General features: G+C 35.8%; 1 protein-coding gene across 7 annotated transcripts; it reads right to left on the reverse strand.

Moving 5' to 3' along the window:
- Window positions 1-18,077, reverse strand: LOC127882026 (arylalkylamine N-acetyltransferase-like 2). Of its 7 annotated transcripts, none has more exons than XM_052430407.1 (4): window positions 18,059-18,077; window positions 16,264-16,314; window positions 15,551-15,727; window positions 1-524 (listed from the first exon to the last, which is right to left on the reverse strand). In XM_052430407.1, exons 2-4 carry the CDS (start codon window positions 16,303-16,305, stop codon window positions 45-47), a joined length of 699 nt encoding a protein of 232 aa, XP_052286367.1. In that variant the 5' UTR covers window positions 16,306-16,314; window positions 18,059-18,077; the 3' UTR covers window positions 1-44. The 7 variants fall into 7 exon arrangements, 6 of the variants coding, with proteins under 6 accessions (XP_052286367.1, XP_052286366.1, XP_052286365.1 ...); XM_052430406.1 differs by lacking the exon at window positions 18,059-18,077 and adding an exon at window positions 17,537-17,608; XM_052430405.1 differs by lacking the exon at window positions 18,059-18,077 and adding an exon at window positions 16,489-16,666.
- Window positions 18,078-18,346: the final 269 nt, after the last annotated feature.

Consider the following 18,346-nt stretch of genomic DNA (forward strand, 5'->3'; position numbering starts at 1 on the left):
TATTTATCTCGATTTTTTTATCCATATAACACGTCCATGTATTTTCATAATTTCAACCCAAGTACTTTTGTCATTTTATGTTCTCCGGTTGATTCACTGAGCTTCTTTCCCCTGAACGTGTAGTCGTCATACGGCATGTCCAGAATACATTCAAACTTCAATTTCTGGCAAATCCGCTGAGAGAAGTTGGACGTCGCCTCCACTTTAATCGCTTTAAATCCCAACTCTTTTCCAAGGGCAACACCTGCCTCAAGCAACCTAGAACCAAGGCCAATGCGTTGATACTTTTTGTGAACCCCGAGCATAAAGAAATACAAGGCCTCGTCGACGCCATACCGATTGAAGAAATCCACCTCTTTACTTTTGTGGGTCACAAACTTTAAGAGCTCCCTTAATTCTTCGTACGTCATGAAATCGAAGTTTGGTGGAGGGTCAGAGGAGGACTTGTATTCGATCAAACAGACTCCCATAATTGCGTTGTTCTCTTTGGACATCATACAGAGAGAGCAGTTGTCACTCAATGCCTGAAATGATCAAATGTCAAAAGGACAGGCATTCGGAACACAGCGTTTCATGTCGACTACGTTTTCAATTATCATGATTTGCTAACACCCTCAAGGAGAGTGTCATACTGATGCACTACGTATTGATTATCACTTAACAACCTTATGTGTAGATTAACAAACACATCAGCGACGGATATAAAGTTTTACTAAATGTATTATTTTTAATCTTAATAAACTGTTTTGTTCTGATAACAATCCACAATATTGTTTATCAGTTGGGATGAAAATGATGTTGTCTCTCTTTTTTCGATTTTGATTTAAATCAAACTACACGTCAACATATATTCAAGCATAATTTGAATTTGCAGCACAAATGTTTTAAGTCGTTGATATATGTATGAGTTAAATAACATAATCTTATTATGAAACTGTCTAATTAGCAACGCCTTTCACGTATTATAACACATAGTTATGTAATCAAACTCACTTTTTTATATAAGACAAAAATAATTTAACCGTGTTATGTGAATGGACAACTATCGAAGATAGCAAACATTTCTTGTACTAAATTTCTCAAGAAAAAATAATCTTAATTAATGTAGACGATTTAGACAGAACCAATGAGGTACTTGTGCGGGTATTAGATCGAAACTTTCACGCTGAGACTATCGAGTGTGTCATTGTAACGTGAACGACAATGTTATACGTTATTAGAAAGTTGCATTTAATTGCGTATCAATATTGATATCAATGTATGTTGGTTCATAAGTAAGTTAAACACAAAAAATAGCTAGCTCGACTCAAATATCGCAATAGTGTACTCGTATATTGTCGTTGTTATTCAGCTCGACTCAAATTTCGCATATGTACTCGTATATCGTCGTTGTTATTCAGATCGACTCAAATATCGCAATAGTGTACTCGCATATCGTAGTTATAATTCGGCTCGACTCAAATCTCACAATAGTGTACCCGTATATCGTCGTTGTTATTCAGCTCGACTCAAATATCGCAACAGTGTACTCGTATATTGTCGCTGTTATTCAGCTCGACTCAAATATCGCAATAGTGTACTCGTAAATCGTCGTTGTTTTTCAGCTCGACTCAAACATCGCAATAGTGTACTTGTATATCGTCGTTGTTATTCAGCTCGACTAAAATATCGCAATACTGTACTCGTATATCGTCGTTGTTATTCAGCTCGACTCAAATATCGCAATACTCGTATATCGTCGTTGTTATTCAGCTCGACTAAAATTTCGCAATACTGTACTCGTATATCGTCGTTGTTATTCAGCTCGACTCAAATATTGCAATAGTGTACTCGTATATCGTCGTTGTTATTCAGCTCGACTCAAATATCGCGAAAGTGTACTCGCATATCGTCGTTGTTATTCAGCTCGACTCAAATATCGCAATAGTGTACTCGTATATCGTCGTTGTTATTTAGCTCGCCTCAAATATCGCGAAAGTGTACTCGCATATCGTCGTTGTTATTCAGCTCGACTCAAATATCGCAATAGTGTACTCGTATATCGTCGTTGTTATTCAGCTCGACTCAAATATCGCAATAGTGTACTCGTATATCGTCGTTGTTATTCAGCTCGACTCAAATATAGCAATAGTGTACTCGTATATCGTCCGCGCATTTAGAACGATAGAAAAAATAAAAATACTAGCACCTTATTACAAACGTCTTGAAATTCCTGATGCCACTTGTTTCCAAACGCCCAACACAGCGGTTCACCGGGTATGAAATGGTCTTTTATGATTGCAAAGGCGTCATTGTAGCGGTCAGGCGTTATAATCTCTAGTTTTTCGGACTCGGTATCAAATCTTCCTCGTATATTACCCAGCGCCTGTGAATACATTATTAATGAGCCTCTATCTGGCATTAATGGGGCTAAATGCACGTGGGTAAAGTGTCATCCCAGATTAGCAATTGCAGTCCGCACAGGCGAATCAGGGACGCTGTTATGGTATGTTTCGTTTGAAACAACTCTCTTCTTAACAAACATCCAGTTAAGGCGGAAAGCGTCGTCCCAGGTTGGCCTGCGCCGACTGCACAGTCTAATCTGGGACAACACTTTACGCACATGCATTCAGCCTAGTTTTTCAAGAGCGAGGCTCAAACTATACGCATTTAAAATGGACTTGTAAAGTATACGTTTTTTCTCACATTCGAAATTGTATCATCGCGATATATATGAGAAAATAAAATCAGGCCATGTTAGCAATACACAAACAAATTCATAAAACTAGTAAGGTTTACATAACGAATTGAAAAAATTCAAAGCCACATACTTCTTTTGATATGAAAGATGTATCTTGGGAATTAGTTCTCACATCAACAAAACGAAGAAGTTAAAGTGATAGTTTTGCAATGTGACTGTGAAAGGTTAAACACAGTAAGACATACCTTCTGTGTTCTCTCAACTGTAAGATGTGAGACTGCGTTCATGGCTGTATCCTTTATTACATAGTTTCTTTTGTTAAATAACATAGAAATCAGAGTTTCTTTTGTTAAACGGCGAGAAACTCGGTACAACAAATGGCTCATTTTCACAAATACACAACTTGAAATCCGTCTGACTACTTTATCTGTATAAAATTTAACAGCCAGCACAACGCCTATCAAGCAATACACACATAATGCTACGTGTATGTATTACGCCATACTCGTGATGCTTCGACTATCTTCGGGAACAACGTATTATAGAAATAGTTCGTCTGCTGATCCAGAGTATGGCACGTGTGTGCGAGAGCATGGAACGACAATACAGCTTGGAGATAGAATACAATACACTAAATATTTTTAATGTACTATGCTATACTTACTTTAAATCATCTTGGTTTACTGGAAGACATGTTTTCAGTTAATGACACACGTCTTGTCATTCTTTTCTCGACCTGTGTGCAGGGAGAGCAGTAATGCTCACCAAACAATCACTGGTATGGTTTAAGAGACTACAGCTGCAAACTATGGTGAAGACAAATTACAACCAACTAAACCAGGGTGCAGGTTCAACGGTTCTCAGGGGTTTACATTCAGGCTGGACAGCATGGTAACACACTGTTAAGAACCCGGGGGAGTTACTTCCCATATATGGGTATATAGGGATGTGCCGAAAATATGGGGTGTGTTTTTCGACTAAAATTATAGATATGGGTATGGTTTTGAGCATCTAAGTATACATATGGGTATTGAAATCAGAAATTTGCTTGTATATAAATGCATATAGATTTGAAAGCATCAGTATCAAAATGGGTATGATAAATTTCATTCTTCATAGAAATGTTGTATGATACATATATATAATTTACTAATAAACATATAATAGCAAATTCAATAAGTATACTGTAATGATATTATAGAGATTAAAATACTAATATGAAATGTGTCCACTTTATCAAATTCTAGTATTGAAATGGGAATTTCGGAAGTCTCAGTGGAACACCCCTTCCCTAAAATTTGGGGAGTTACCCCCCCCCCCCCCCCGTGGGGTTAAGAACCTTATTTTTCGGCGTAGCTGTATACGCCAGCTTCTCACCTTAGTCTGTCCTTTGCAAGCGACCAATCACAATCAATTTGAATATAAAATTTCCCGCCGGTAGGCCTGAAACTTTTCGCAGTTGAAAACGTGCAATCTACAAACTGATTTCACATTAACATTAAATGTTATTCCATCGACTTTCTATTTTTTGAAGTATAGGATATGAAAAGTGATACTCCAGTTCGTTAAGCAACGATGTTAACTGCGTATTTAGCATGAAACAATTGTATCTCTTATGATAAGGTTTGAGAGATATATCAGTTTACACTCATTTCTCGACATCAATACAGAAATTACACCAACAATTACTAAGTTCAATATCATGTTGAAAATCATCAAATTAATAAGTTATGGAATCATATTCATCTCAATGTAGACATCAAAGGAATAAAAATAAAAGAACAAGAAATAAAACAAACACTTTTCGCAGATGATACAACTTATTTGACAGATGGAACGCTTAATTCGTTTTCAACATTGATAAATACTATTCAAGACTTCAGTGAAGTATCTGGACTTAAACTAAATACACAAAAATCCATCGTTATGCGCGTTGGTTCACTTAAAAACACACAACTTATATTTAACAAATACAAATATTTTTCTTGGACCTCTGAAGAAGCTTAAACACTGGGTTTTATTTCACCAATAATGAACATATCAATATAGACAAAAACTTGCATCCAAAATTACTAGCATTTAAAAATTGCTTAAAACAGTGGCAACACAGAAAATTAACACACCTCGGAAACGTCACTGTGGTTAAAACTTTTGTCCTGCCAAAGATTATGTACACATTGTCAGCACTCCAAACCCCTAATCATGAAATATTACAAAAAAATTAATAAATCTATGTTCTAATTTGTATGGGATTTCAAACCTTAAAAAATAAAAAGAACAACCCTAGTTAAACCGATAGAACAAGGAGGACTGAAACTCATCGATGTTACTGCTCTAATACATGCTAATAAGGCCAGTTGGGTCAAAAGATTAACAGACGTAAACAATAAAGGGCAGTGGAAAATTTTCTATGTAAATGAACTTAATAAATATGGTGAAAATTTTGTATTTGAATATGCACTTAATGAAAAACATATTGTTTCCAATTTAAAAATATATTCCTCAGAGATGCCATTATCTCTTGGAACAAGATTAAATCGAAAGAAAAAGAAGGGCATGTAAATAAAACGATTATATGGAATAACTCGAGGATAGAAAAATATAACCAACATACCTTCTTCTACCTAAACTGGTTTAATAAGGGTATAAAATTCTTAGAACACATATACGACTTTATGTCAAAAACCTATTATACATTTGAAGCTTTTAAAACCCTTTATGAAATACCCTCAACAGATTATCTTAAATATTACACACTAATCAAAAGTATCCCAATAGCTTACAAACAACAACTACAATGCATCTCAAATGGATTTTTTCAATTTCAATCATATCACATTACTTGAAAAAGTACAAAAATCAAAAACAGTGTGTAAATATTTATATAATCTACAACAAACCTTAGAAGAAAATAAAACTAAACAAGAAAATAAATGGGAAGACATAATGCCCCCCTATGAACAAAGTATCGACTGGAAACATACTTATTTAACACCATTTAAAGCCACCATAGATAACACTTTACGCAATTTTCAATATAAGATTCTACAGTGCATACTACCAACTAATTCATATTTGTATATATGTAATCTAACATCTTCAAGTCTGTGCACTTTTGTGCAAGTTGTAAAGAAACAATTTTACACGTTTTATATGAATGTAATTCTGTACAACCCATATGGCAGGAGCTGACATTGTTATTAAATAGAAAACAATTACACATAGAACTGGATGTAATTGATATTATTTTTGGAACTAAAAAAGGAGGCACTCATAATCAAGTGATTAACTTTATAAGTATCCTTATGAAATCTTACACATTCAATACCAAATCAAAAGCCGAAAAGCCAAATATTGAGACCTTCAACAATGCTCTAAGAATGAAAATTATATTAGAAAAGCAAATTGCCTTCGAAAAAGGAAAAATTGATCAACATAATGGAAAATGGCACAACTTTGAAATAACTCATTTAGAATCTTGCCTACATCCCCGACATTTTTGGATGTTTCTGTTTAATCGTTACTTTTTAAACCGCTAAATTTTTCTCTTTATTTATGTCAAATTTTGTGAAATATGTCAAATATTGCGGGCCTTTTGATTTTTGTTTGATATAATATATATATATATATATATATATATATATATATATATATATATATATATATATATATATATATATATATATATATATATATAATCACTTTATTATTATTAATTTTTTTTAATTTATCAATGCTACAACTCTCTTATTATCTAATCTAGCTTTTCCCCTCTCCTTTTCACTCTTTAGAAAATATCATAGCATCGTCTCAACACTATTTTTCTGGTAACAATGTTAAGCATTCTAACACGGCACGTGCCAAATTTAATATAAACAAAGAAGAAAATCGCCCAAGGGTTATTCTGCAACAAATTATGGGCGGAGCTTATACACTGAAAGCACGCGCTGTAGCTAAACAAAACATGCCGATACATTTTCCACCAGCGTAATAATCCGGTATTTTATGAATGAAAGTCACGTGACAAAATACTACGCTATGAACAGAAATGCGTAAAATTGACCCAATTTCCCACGGTGTTCGTCTGCTGCTTCGATACTAAAATGGCTGACGTTGATTTAACACTATTTGTAATTTTTTCTGTACAGTAATTTTTTCTGTACAGTATCGTCAGTTTATTCCAATTTATTGTCACATATACCGTGTTGTTTTCTTGTAGATGTAACACTCTTGCGTTAATTTAAAGTGTACAATGAAGACATGTTAGTTTACGCAAGTTGTTGTTGTTCTTATTTAACCAAACGTGAGAAATGAAATGGGTTTTTTCCATCCAATTTGGCTGTTATTGAGGGCGGAGATGTGATCGACAGAACAGCCGAAAGCTATTTTTATGGGCGGAGCTTCACATAAAATAGTATGCAAGAAAAATAAGATACATTCTATAAATCTTTAGTAAAAATCGTGTTAGAATCGAAATAATTCGTGTACGTTATAGTTTGTTGTCGAATAACCCACGGCCGGAAGTTTAGATGCGTGGTTTCAAATCACTCGTGCTTCGCACTCGTGATTTAATCCCTACGCATCTAAACTCCCGGCCGTGGGTTATTCGACAACAAACTATAACGCACACGAATTATTTCTTAAATACCATGTCCATACCTAAACAAATAAAGTGTGTGTTTTTTCTCTTAGTATATACATAAAACACGTGCATGTGCAGACATAGTCAATGCATATGATACTTTAGTATATGTAAGAGACCAAAATGTTGTGTTGCTTCATATGTGTATTCATGTTGTAATATAGATGTTTGTTGAAAATCAATATAAAAAAAGGAATCATCTTCATCACTGTTCTTTAATAAACTATCTTAGATGCTGGTAAATTTTCCAAGTGTCCATTTTTAGAAATTATCTTCAATGTCCAAAATATTAATTAATTAATTACCAGTGACAGAGATTTTTTAAGCAGTCAAAATTAAGTTTTCGGGATGATGATAAGTGTGTTTGTATATCAGAGTTCATTTACAGGTCCTACTGGCCTCTTCACGAGGTCTTTGTAGCCCGACCTGGATGAGGATAAGCCCTGTGCAGCATGTTTTAGACACCCTCAGGCTAGATGGACATGGGCTAATAGTCAACATCAAATACTATCCTTCTAAACATCTTTTCTGGGCTTATCTCAATTTTAATTGGCTGTTGAATAGTCTAAGAGAAGTGTTGAGATTTTGATTGACAGATAAGGATCGAAGACAATGCATTTCAGCCCCTCCCTCTGTGACTCCTAAGCTTAGACAAAGGAAACATGACAATTAACTAAAATTCATGTACATGTATAAAATTAGAGTCAAAATAATACAAACAACAAATGTTCCTCTAACAAAATGCTTCATTTTGAGTATGAACATGAGGTATATTGGTTATCAGGTGACATACTTGTGTTATTAATTAGTTGAAAGAGATGCATGAACATGATACGCATTAAGTCTCCTTCATGGATGGTCATTATCTACTGCACTAAATATGTACAGGTAAACCAGTGCATTTTACTGAAGTCAAGGTTGCCATGGAAACAGTTTTATTGCACAGTAGAATGCCGAGATTATTGATTTTCCCAATCCAATTGATCTTAGAGGATGTTCAATCAATACACCAAAACACAGTAGTTTAACTTAATTTATCAGTAAAGATCAAAGATAAGGCTCTACGGTGCATTAGTACATGTACAGTTATTGTATGACATAGAAACAATAGATTTATTAAATTGCATGCAAACTACTGTCTTTATGTACACCACATTTAATGAAGGAAGTCACATGTTTATAACACTGTTTAAGGTCTCCACTGCCAGTAACTAATTAATAACATAAGTCTGTCATCTGATAACCAATAAATGTCGTGTTTATACTCAAAACGAAGCATTTTGTTAGAGAAACATGCATATGCTATTTGTTGTTTGTATTATTTTAACTTTTATTTTTACACATGAATTTTAATTAATTGTGATGTTTCCTTTGTCTAAGCTGAGGAGTCGCAGAGTGAGGGGCTGAAATGCCTTGTCTTAGATCCTTAACTGTCAATCAAATCTCAACACTCCTCCACGATTATGCAACAGCCAATTAAAATTGAGATCAGCTCAAAAAAGATGTATTTAAGGATATTATTGGATGTTGACTATTGGTCAGTGTCCTTCTAGCCGGAGGGTGTATTAAACATGCTGCACCACGGCTTATCAGCATTCCGAAAACTAAACATTGACTGATTAAATTATCTGCGTCACTGGTTAGTATAATTAATTAATTAATATTTTGGACATTGAAGATAATATCTGGAAATGGACATTTGGGAAATTTACCAACATCTAAGATAGTTTATTCAAAACAGAGATGAAGATGATTCTATTTCTTATAAGTTTGATGATTTTCAACTTGCTATTGAACTTAGTAATTTTTGGAAAAGTTTCAATCGGGATCGGTGTCTATGTTTACTTTAACTATTGGGAACAAAGCTATCTTATCCATTAATTAATAAATGGAAAGGAAGCATTAACTGTGACTTGTTGTTAGTCGACAAAATAAAGGTTCCTGGCTTACCGACTTAAAAAAAGCCAGTGTTGTCGGCAACCTGAAGATAAACGCCCTGAGAACCCAGTAAACTCGAACTAAGCACGAGGTTTACGACAGCTAATTTTATGGAAGTAAACTTAATTGTATTTATGTAACCATTTTTAGACATATCACAGTCATGCCCAAGATAAAAGAGACCAAGATAACCATGTATGATGGACTGAAAATCATCTTTGTATCGATAGTGAAGTTTGCTGGCTGGCCCTTTGCAAATGTGTGTAATAAGTATATGCCACACAGTGTTCAATATGTGAAATATAAATGGACCGCGCTCTGAGAAAAGGGGGTTAAATGCATGTGCGTAAAGTGTCGTCCCAGATTAGTCCGTGCAGTCCACACAGGCTAATCAGTGACGACACTTTCCGCTTTAATGATATTTTTCGTTTAAGGAAAGCCTCTTCTTATCAAACATCATGTTTAGGCGGAAAGTGTCGCCCCTGATTAGCCTGCGCATTAAACCACTTTTTTCCCCAAATTCGTCTTTGGCGCTACGCGCTTCCGACCGTCGTTTTTTGTCATAACGGACATTTTGAGGCTTATTTTTCTTGAAATATTTTCAACGTATTTTTAATGCCCGCTTTGCACGTGCATGTGATAATAGGTACCTTACGCGAATACAACGAAAACAAGAATAACAAGAAATATCTTTAAAAAAAGATATACGGCGTTGATAGTTCAATGAATGAGATCAAGGATAGCGAATGTCTTTTTCTGTGCAGTTCTTAGCTGCATCACACGCAGTACGGGATGTTAGGCGGAGTTTTCGCGGCTTATTTTACATTATTACATATTGCTGGGTCATTTACCTACAGATACAAAACAGAAAACCAACGAAGAATGGACGTAAAATTTAAACATATGAGTCAACCGGCCACACGCGAAGTTTCCGTACATATTTTAAATATTTATAAGCGCGTTATTCGAACAAACCTGTTTTAGTGGTTTGTCGGGCATTGCTATTTGATTCGATTATTAACAGTATCGAGAATCATCACGCTCATGCTTAATACATTAGTCAATATGGTGGAATACTTCTTGTTAAATTAATCAAAAATAATATTTATCATGGTATTGTTGAAAACACATTAAGAATCTTTTATTAACATACCATAATTATATCGCTGAATATCTTCATTTACCATATTTTCTGGTCTAAAGAAAATTCCAGTTCACCTAGTTCACGCGATAGCGTCTATATTATATAACGATTATTTTACTGGCCGCGAACTGACCATGGCGCTCGCAATCCTCTGAAAATAAGATATGTACGCACAAACTGTACTGATGTCAAGAGTTGAGTGTAAAACTGTTCTATCTATCAATCCTTTTCCTTAAAGATAAAATTGTTTCATGCTGAACATGCAGTACAACAGTGTTACAAAGACGCGGTCATTTTTCCAATGTTCTGGTGGTATGCTCAAATCAGCCAATGGAATAAATGAAGTGTATTCATTCGTGTCTAGCCGCCGGAATGTTTATATGAGTTTTACTGGTCATGATTAAAGGTCACCTAAGTTCAAAAGTGACGTTAAACAGCTACGCCGAAAAGGGGCGGCAACCAGTCCAATATTGAATGTTAAGGTACAGCGTTAACAAAGGATAACGTCACAGCCATGGTTTAATTCACATGTCAACGTTAAGTGTATGGAAGCGCATGTTTATGCACCGAAACTGTATTCATTCTTTCTGGAACGTAATAAAATTAATATTTAATTGAATTAAACATATTTCGCTGCTCAGTTGATATAAAAAATATTCATAAAATATACTATTTCTATGTGTTAAGTTTATAATGTCAAAACAACATGTGACTTTCATCTAGATAATGTCGTGTAAATGGTAATAAACCATAGAATAAATATTTCAATGTAATAAGTACTTTTCTTATTTTACTCCTGTGAAAGTAAGCAAGTACATTCATTATGTGAGCACGCATACCATATTGATTTCACATCATGCTCATTCCTAACTCAAAATACCAAAACAGAAAAAGAATGTAAGAGAAAACTTATGTATTGGTTCTCACTACTTAAAATCAATACACCCCTCCTTCCAGTCCGTGTTGTTCTAATTTCCTGAAGTCCCACCTACGATTGAGCGAACCTCTTACCTGTGTTTTACCCGTCACCTGTCAGACTGAAGAACTTTTTACTACTTCGTTTTGATGATTTGAGTATTCATTCGCAAGTACATGTAACGTGTTTCATATCAAAAGAGTCATTAGCTTTGAACTTTATCATTCGTTTTGTCTCATGAATTTGTTTACATACAGGTAATCAAATATACAACAGAAATCATAGACGTTGAACAACAACAGTTAGTTTGTATTTCCTTAATGTCGGAAACTGCGCGACTCGATTGGTGTGTTATGTTGCCGCTGCCATAAATTATTTCATGAAATCGATGTCATAATTAAGCGTAGACAGCTACGCCAAAAAGATATACGGCGTTATTTATTGATTTATTTACATTCTTAGACAAAGATCCTTTGCAAATTCAATGAGATCAAGCGGAACTGTGATCACTTGTGTGCATGTCTGTATTTTGAATTATAACGAGGTTCTTCCGCGTCTGAGCCTGCAATATGTGTGTACTCGGAGTGTGTTCCAGCACTCCACCTAATTAATTTACTAGACTCACGAAAGTTGGGACGAATTTTTAATTTTAGCTGCTATTTTCCAGTTATTTAGTTGTTACTTGAAGACTGTTGATATGGTGTTGCTGCGGGAGAGGGGAGCTGGAGTAACCAGAAACAAGAGGGCCTGAAAGGCCCAAAGTCGCTTACCTGAGAATCAAAGGAACTGATGTCATTAGAACAAAATATTCTCACCAACTTGCATGACTAGTGAACACCCTGACAGCCACGTTTTTCAACAGACCAGAACCATTTTCATACACATCCAAGATATCATTTAAACAAATATACTGACATGAAGATTCATAAGTCCATATAAGAAAAAATGCCCCGTCCACTGACGGCCATGTTTTTCAACCAACTGGAACCATTTTCGAACTTGTCCAAGATATCATTGGGACAAATCTTTTGACAAAGTTTCACGATGATCGTACAATAAATATAGCGTCTAGGGTGTTAACAAGGTTTTACTATAGCTATATAAGGAAAAATGCCACACCCCCTTGGTGGCCATGTTTTTTCCACCAACCGGAACCATTTTCGAACTAATCCAAGATATCAATGGGGCAAATCATCTGACCAAGTTTCATGATGATCGGACAATAAATGTGTCCTCTAGAGTGTTAACAAGGTTTTACTAAAGCATGATATTTAGCCATATTAGGAAAATGCCCCGCCCCCTGGTGGCCATGTTTTTTAAGCAACCGAAACCATTTTCGAACTCATCCAAGATATCATTGGGACAAATCTTCTGACCAAGTTTCATGAAGATCGGAAAATAAATGTGACCTCTAGAGTGTTAACAACGTTTTCATAAAGCCATTTAAGGAAAAATGCCCCGCCACCTGGCGGCCATGTTTGTTCAACCAACTGGCATCATTTTTGAACTCGTCCAAGATATTATTGGGATGAATCTTCTGACCAAGTTTCATGCAGATCGGACAATAAATGTGGCCTCTAGAGACTAGAGTGTTAACAAGATTTTACTAAAGTCAAACCTGAGAACAGCGTGGGTGTTGTTTTCAGTTCAAACATGAATTTCGGAGTGGAATATAGTGGCCCTTGGCCGTTATAGACATGTGACCGTTATTCTCAAGTGTAATATAGTGATTTTCGTCGGGGGGGGGGGGGAATCCAGACTGACCGTTGTCTGCAGGCGACCGTTATTCTCAGGTGGCCGTAAGGTCAGTTTCGACTGTATATCCATAAATAGTCATATAAGGAAAAAATGCCCGCCCTCTGGCGGCCATATTTTTTCAACTAACCGGCATCATTTTCGAACTCGTCCAAGATATTATTGGGATGAATCTTCTGACCAAGTTTCATGAAGATCAGACAATAAATGTGGCCTCTATAGTGTTAACAAAATTGTACTATAGCCATATATAGCCATATTGATGGGTAGTAATTGTGATCAGAATGACTTTGAGCAGAATGATTAAAAACGCTGGATATGAAATGAGTCGTGTTCTGAGAAAACTGGGCATAATGTATGTGCGTAAAATGTATTCCCTGATTAGCCTATGCAGTCCGCACAGACTAATCAGGGACGACACTTTCCGCTGTTATGACATTTTTCGTTTGGATGAAATCTCTTCTCATGAAAATCCAATTAAGGCGTAAAGTGTCGTCCCTGATTAGCCTGTGCGGACTGCACAGCCTATTCTAGGACGACACTTTACGCACATGCATTAAGCAACGTTTTTTTTCAGAACGTAGCTCAAATTGTCATTGACAAAAAAGGACAGGAAAACAATGAACAGTTCTAATAGATGAGTTGACTTCAATCAAGTCATTATCGAAATACGTGAGAATACGTGATACAGAATCAATATCAATTACACATTTATAATTTCGTTTTATTTATCCATTAACCACGTCCACGTATTTTCATAATTTCAACCCAAATACTTTGGCCATTTTATGTTCTCCGGTTGATTCACTGAGCTTCTTTCCCCTGAACGTGTACTCGTCATACGGCATGTCCAGAATGCATTCAAACTTCGCTTTCTGGTAAATTCGCTGAGAGAAGTTGGACGTCGCCTCCCCTCTAATCGCTTTAAATCCCAACTCCTTACCAAGGGCAACGCCTGCCTCAAGCAACCTGGAACCAAGGCCCATGCGACGGTACTTTTGTGAACCCCGAGCGTAAAGAAATGCAAGGCCTCGTCGACGCCATACCGATTGAAGAAATCCACCTCTTTACTTTTGTGGGTCAGAAACTTAAAGAGCCCCTTGAATTCTTCGTACGTCATGAAATCGAAGTTGGGTGGAGGGTCGGAGGCGGACGTGTATTCGATCAAACGGATTCCCATAATTTCGTTGTTCCCTTTGGAAATCATACACAGAGAGCAGTTGTCACTCAATGCCTGAAATGGTGAAATGTCAAAAGGACTGACATTCGGATCACAACGTTTCATGTCGACTACGTATTTAACCCATTCATGCCTAGCGTCTAGAAAAAGGCCTTGGCAAACAGCGTAGACCCAGACGAGACGCCGCATGATGCGGCGTCTCATCTGGGTCTGCGCTGTTTGCTTAAAGGAATTAATATAAAAAAATATTCTAAATATAGAAATAAATATACAAGACATCCCTAATTTTGGAAATAAATTGATCCAATTTAGAAGGATGGGAGAGTCCACTAGGCATACATGGGGCATTTATCTCACATTCTCAAGGCGAGTGTGATATTCATGCACTACGAATTGATTTCCACTTTACAGCCTCATGTGTAGATTTGCAAATACATCAGCGACGGATATCATATTTACTGACTGTATTATTACGAAGGCGAAGTGTTAATAAACTTTCTGTTTTGTTTTGATAACAATTCACACTATGATTTATCAGTTGGTATAAAAGAGGTGTTGTCTCTATTTGTTTTCGATTTGAATCAAACTACATGTACACGTCAAAATATATTTAAGCATAATTTGAATTTTGCAGTACACATGTTTTAAGCCGTTGATATATATAGGATTAAAATAACATACTCTTATTATGAAACTTTCTAATTAGCAACGCCTTTCACGTATTATAAAACATAGTTATGTAATCAAACTCACGTTTTTATATATAAAACAATAATGATTTAATCGTGTAATGTGAATGGACAACTATCGAAGATAGCAAACATTCAGTGTACTAAATTGCTCAAGAAATTAATTGATGTGGAAGATTGAAACTGAACCAATAAGGTACTTTTAAAGATATTAGATCACAACTTTCACGCTAAGACTATCGAGTTTGTCATTTTAACGTGAACGACGATGTTATACGTTCTCAGAAACGTGCATTTAACTGCTTATCAATTTATATATCTATGCATATTGGTACATAAGTTAGTACCAACGACCCATATTCGAGTACGTTATTGCAACATTTGAGTCAAGCTGGCTATTTGTTGTGTTTAAGCAACTGAAAGAAATGTAAAGTTTGAGTCATATATTGATTGTAGAATGATTGACATTTAATTGAGTTTCTGAAATTTAAACAATAGACTAAAAGATTGTGCCAGTAACTTCAAATTTAAAATTGATGGCGTTCGCTAAATGCACCTTTATTGTCCGCGCATTTAGAACGATATAAAAAAATAAGATAATAGAACCTTTTTACAAACGTCTTGAAATTCCTGATGCCACTTGACTCCAAACGCCCAACCCAGCGGTTCATCGGGTATGAAATGGTCTTTCAAGATTGCAAAGGCGTCATTGTAGCGGTCAGGCGTAATTATCTCTAGTCTTTCGGACTCGGCGTCAAATCTGCCGCGTATAGTATCCAGTGCCTGTGAATAAATTATTAATAAGCCTTACTCTGGCAACAATGGGGCTAAATGCACGAGCTTAAAGTGTCGTCCCAGATTAGCAATTACAGTCCGCACAGGCTAATCTGGGACGCTTTTATGGTATTTTTCGTTTGAAGCAACTCTCTTCTTAACAAACATGCAGTTAAGGCGGAAAGCGTCGTCCCAGATTGGCCTGTGTGGACTTCACAGGCTAATTTGGGACAACACTTTACGCACATGCATTAAGCCCAGTTTTTCAAGAGCGAGGATCAAATGTATATACGTATTTAAAATGGACTTGTTGTAAAGTATACGTTTTTTCTCACATTCGATATTGTATCATCGCGATATATATGAGAAAATAACATCAGTACATGTTAACATACACCTAAAATTCATAATACTAGTACGGTTTACATAACGAATTGAAAAATTTCAAAGAAACATAGTCTACTTCTTCTGATATGAAATATGTTACTTGGAATTAGTTCTCACATTTACAAAACGAAGAAGTTAAAGTGATAGTTTTGCAATACCTTCTGTGTTCTCTCAATTGTAAGATGTGAGACTGCGTTCATGGCTGTATCCTTTATAACATAGAAATCAGAGGTTCTTGTAATAACGAGAAACTCGGTACAACAAATAGCTCGTTATCACAAATTTTATACACCACTTGAAATCAGTCTGACTACTTTATCTGTATTCAATTTTACAGCAGAACGTCTATGAAGCAATACACACATAGTGCTTCCTAATCATACCGTTGTTAGTGTATTAGTAGTCCGCACAAAACAAGTATCAATCTCTTAAACGACGGTTACATTAAATTCACGTGTTTGTATCACGAGAAACGCGTGATGCTTCGACTTATTATCTTCGGGAACTCCGTAAGATAGAAATAAATCGTCTGCTGATCGAGAGCGTTGTATTCAAAATAGATTCACACACAAATAGAAATTGCAAAAATGAAAGTGAGGCGTTAACTCCGCCCACGAACGGTTAGGGTTAGGGTTAGAGTTAGGGGTAGGGTTAGGGGTTAATTGATGTCATATCTATTTGGTATCTGTTGTTTGTGTCGTATCTATCTGGAAAATAATGCTCCCTCTGCTGATCGAGAGATCAATCGTGATACATCGGCTTTCTGCCGGACTTCTCCGATTTATAGAGTAAATCGTCTGCTGATCCAGAGTGTGTGAGAGCATGGAGGTTACAGTATACTAAATAACCGTTTCATGTAGGCTGTACTCTCTAAAAAGATATCATAGTTGCCAGGAAGGCATGCTTTACACTTTTTTACTATGATTCGGGTGTTATCTTTCGGAGATAACGGTAGGGCATGAATAGGTGTTCACTACTGAATCCCTGAAATATGATAAACTTGAAAGACTATAGTAAACCATTGCACTGAAAAAGGTTACATTCTACTAACAAAAGGCCGAAAAAAAGGTGCAAAAACAGTCGATTTTGATTTGTGTCAAGTTCTTTCTTGCATTGTACATGACATATCTTTTTTATTGCATAAATCGATTTCGCTTAGAATGGCCTTACGAAAAGGTATGGTTATGGGGGTCTCTATATGCAAAATGTTGCATTAATTTCGCTTAAAGATGTCGCTTTTACATTGAAATGTATAGGGAAACCATTTAGTATATTGTGTCCTGGAACGACAACTCAGCTGGGAGATCACTCTGGATCAGCAGACGATTTATTCATATCTTACGGAGGAATCCGAGATAGCCGATGTATCACGATTGATAGGAGAAAGAATACAATACACTAAATAATTTAAATGTGCTTTGCTATACTCACTAAAACTCATCTTGATTTACTGGAAGACATCTTTCCAGTTAATGAAACGCGTTTTGTCATTCTTTTCTCGACCTGTGTGCATGGAAAGCAGTCATATATGTATTCACCATGTAAAATCACTCTTATGTTTTAGATAAGAGACTGCAGGCGGGAAACTAGGCGAATGTGAATTACAACCAACTAAACAGAAGCCGAAAACATAATAGTTGAAAAACACCGAACTTTGATTCATAATTATCTTGTTTTACTTCTTAAATGCATTCCGCTGAGAAAGCCCTTTAAGACAACACGTGGTTACGTGGGGACGTGCACAATTTTGATTTGATTTGTTATTCAAGTTGAACATTTTACATTTAATAATATTATGCATCGAATAAGTATAGTGTGACCTTAACAACAAGGTTACGCATGCGCAATTAATTTCCTTCCATATTACATATAAAATAGTTGAAGTTAAAATGCATAATCTTTTGAAAAAATGCACGTCATTAAATTATATACGCTGTAACTCAAAATATTTACCTAAGAATAGGCACACCGGTTTTGACAGCTGTGCAGACCTACTTTCAAAGCCGGGAACCATCAACAGAAAAGTAGAGCACACAAACGGCTTTTTTTCGGCAAAGCTGATTAACGTCACTTTTGACCTAAGGTGACCTTTAGGTTACATTCATAAAAATGCCCGCGGCTACCCACGAATGAATACACTTCATTTAGTCCATTGACTAATTTGAGAATACCACCAGAACATTGGAAACATGGCCGCGTCTTTCTAACACTGTTTTACTGCGTGTTCAGCATGAAACAATA

Source organism: Dreissena polymorpha, chromosome 5 (genome assembly GCF_020536995.1).
Source record: "Dreissena polymorpha isolate Duluth1 chromosome 5, UMN_Dpol_1.0, whole genome shotgun sequence".
Taxonomy (NCBI): Eukaryota; Metazoa; Mollusca; class Bivalvia; order Myida; family Dreissenidae; genus Dreissena; species Dreissena polymorpha.

Excerpts from the sequence above, each read along its gene's own strand:
- LOC127882026 (XM_052430404.1), bottom strand. The coding sequence starts at position 3,066 with ATGAGCCATTTGTTGTACCGAGTTTCTCGCCGTTTAACAAAAGAAACT. Across the intron at positions 2,366-2,925 it reads CAGTTGAGAGAACACAGAAG|GCGCTGGGTAATATACGAGG; the intron begins GTATGTCTTACT and ends ATGTATTCACAG. Across the intron at positions 525-2,188 it reads TTCAAGACGTTTGTAATAAG|GCATTGAGTGACAACTGCTC; the intron begins GTGCTAGTATTT and ends TGATCATTTCAG.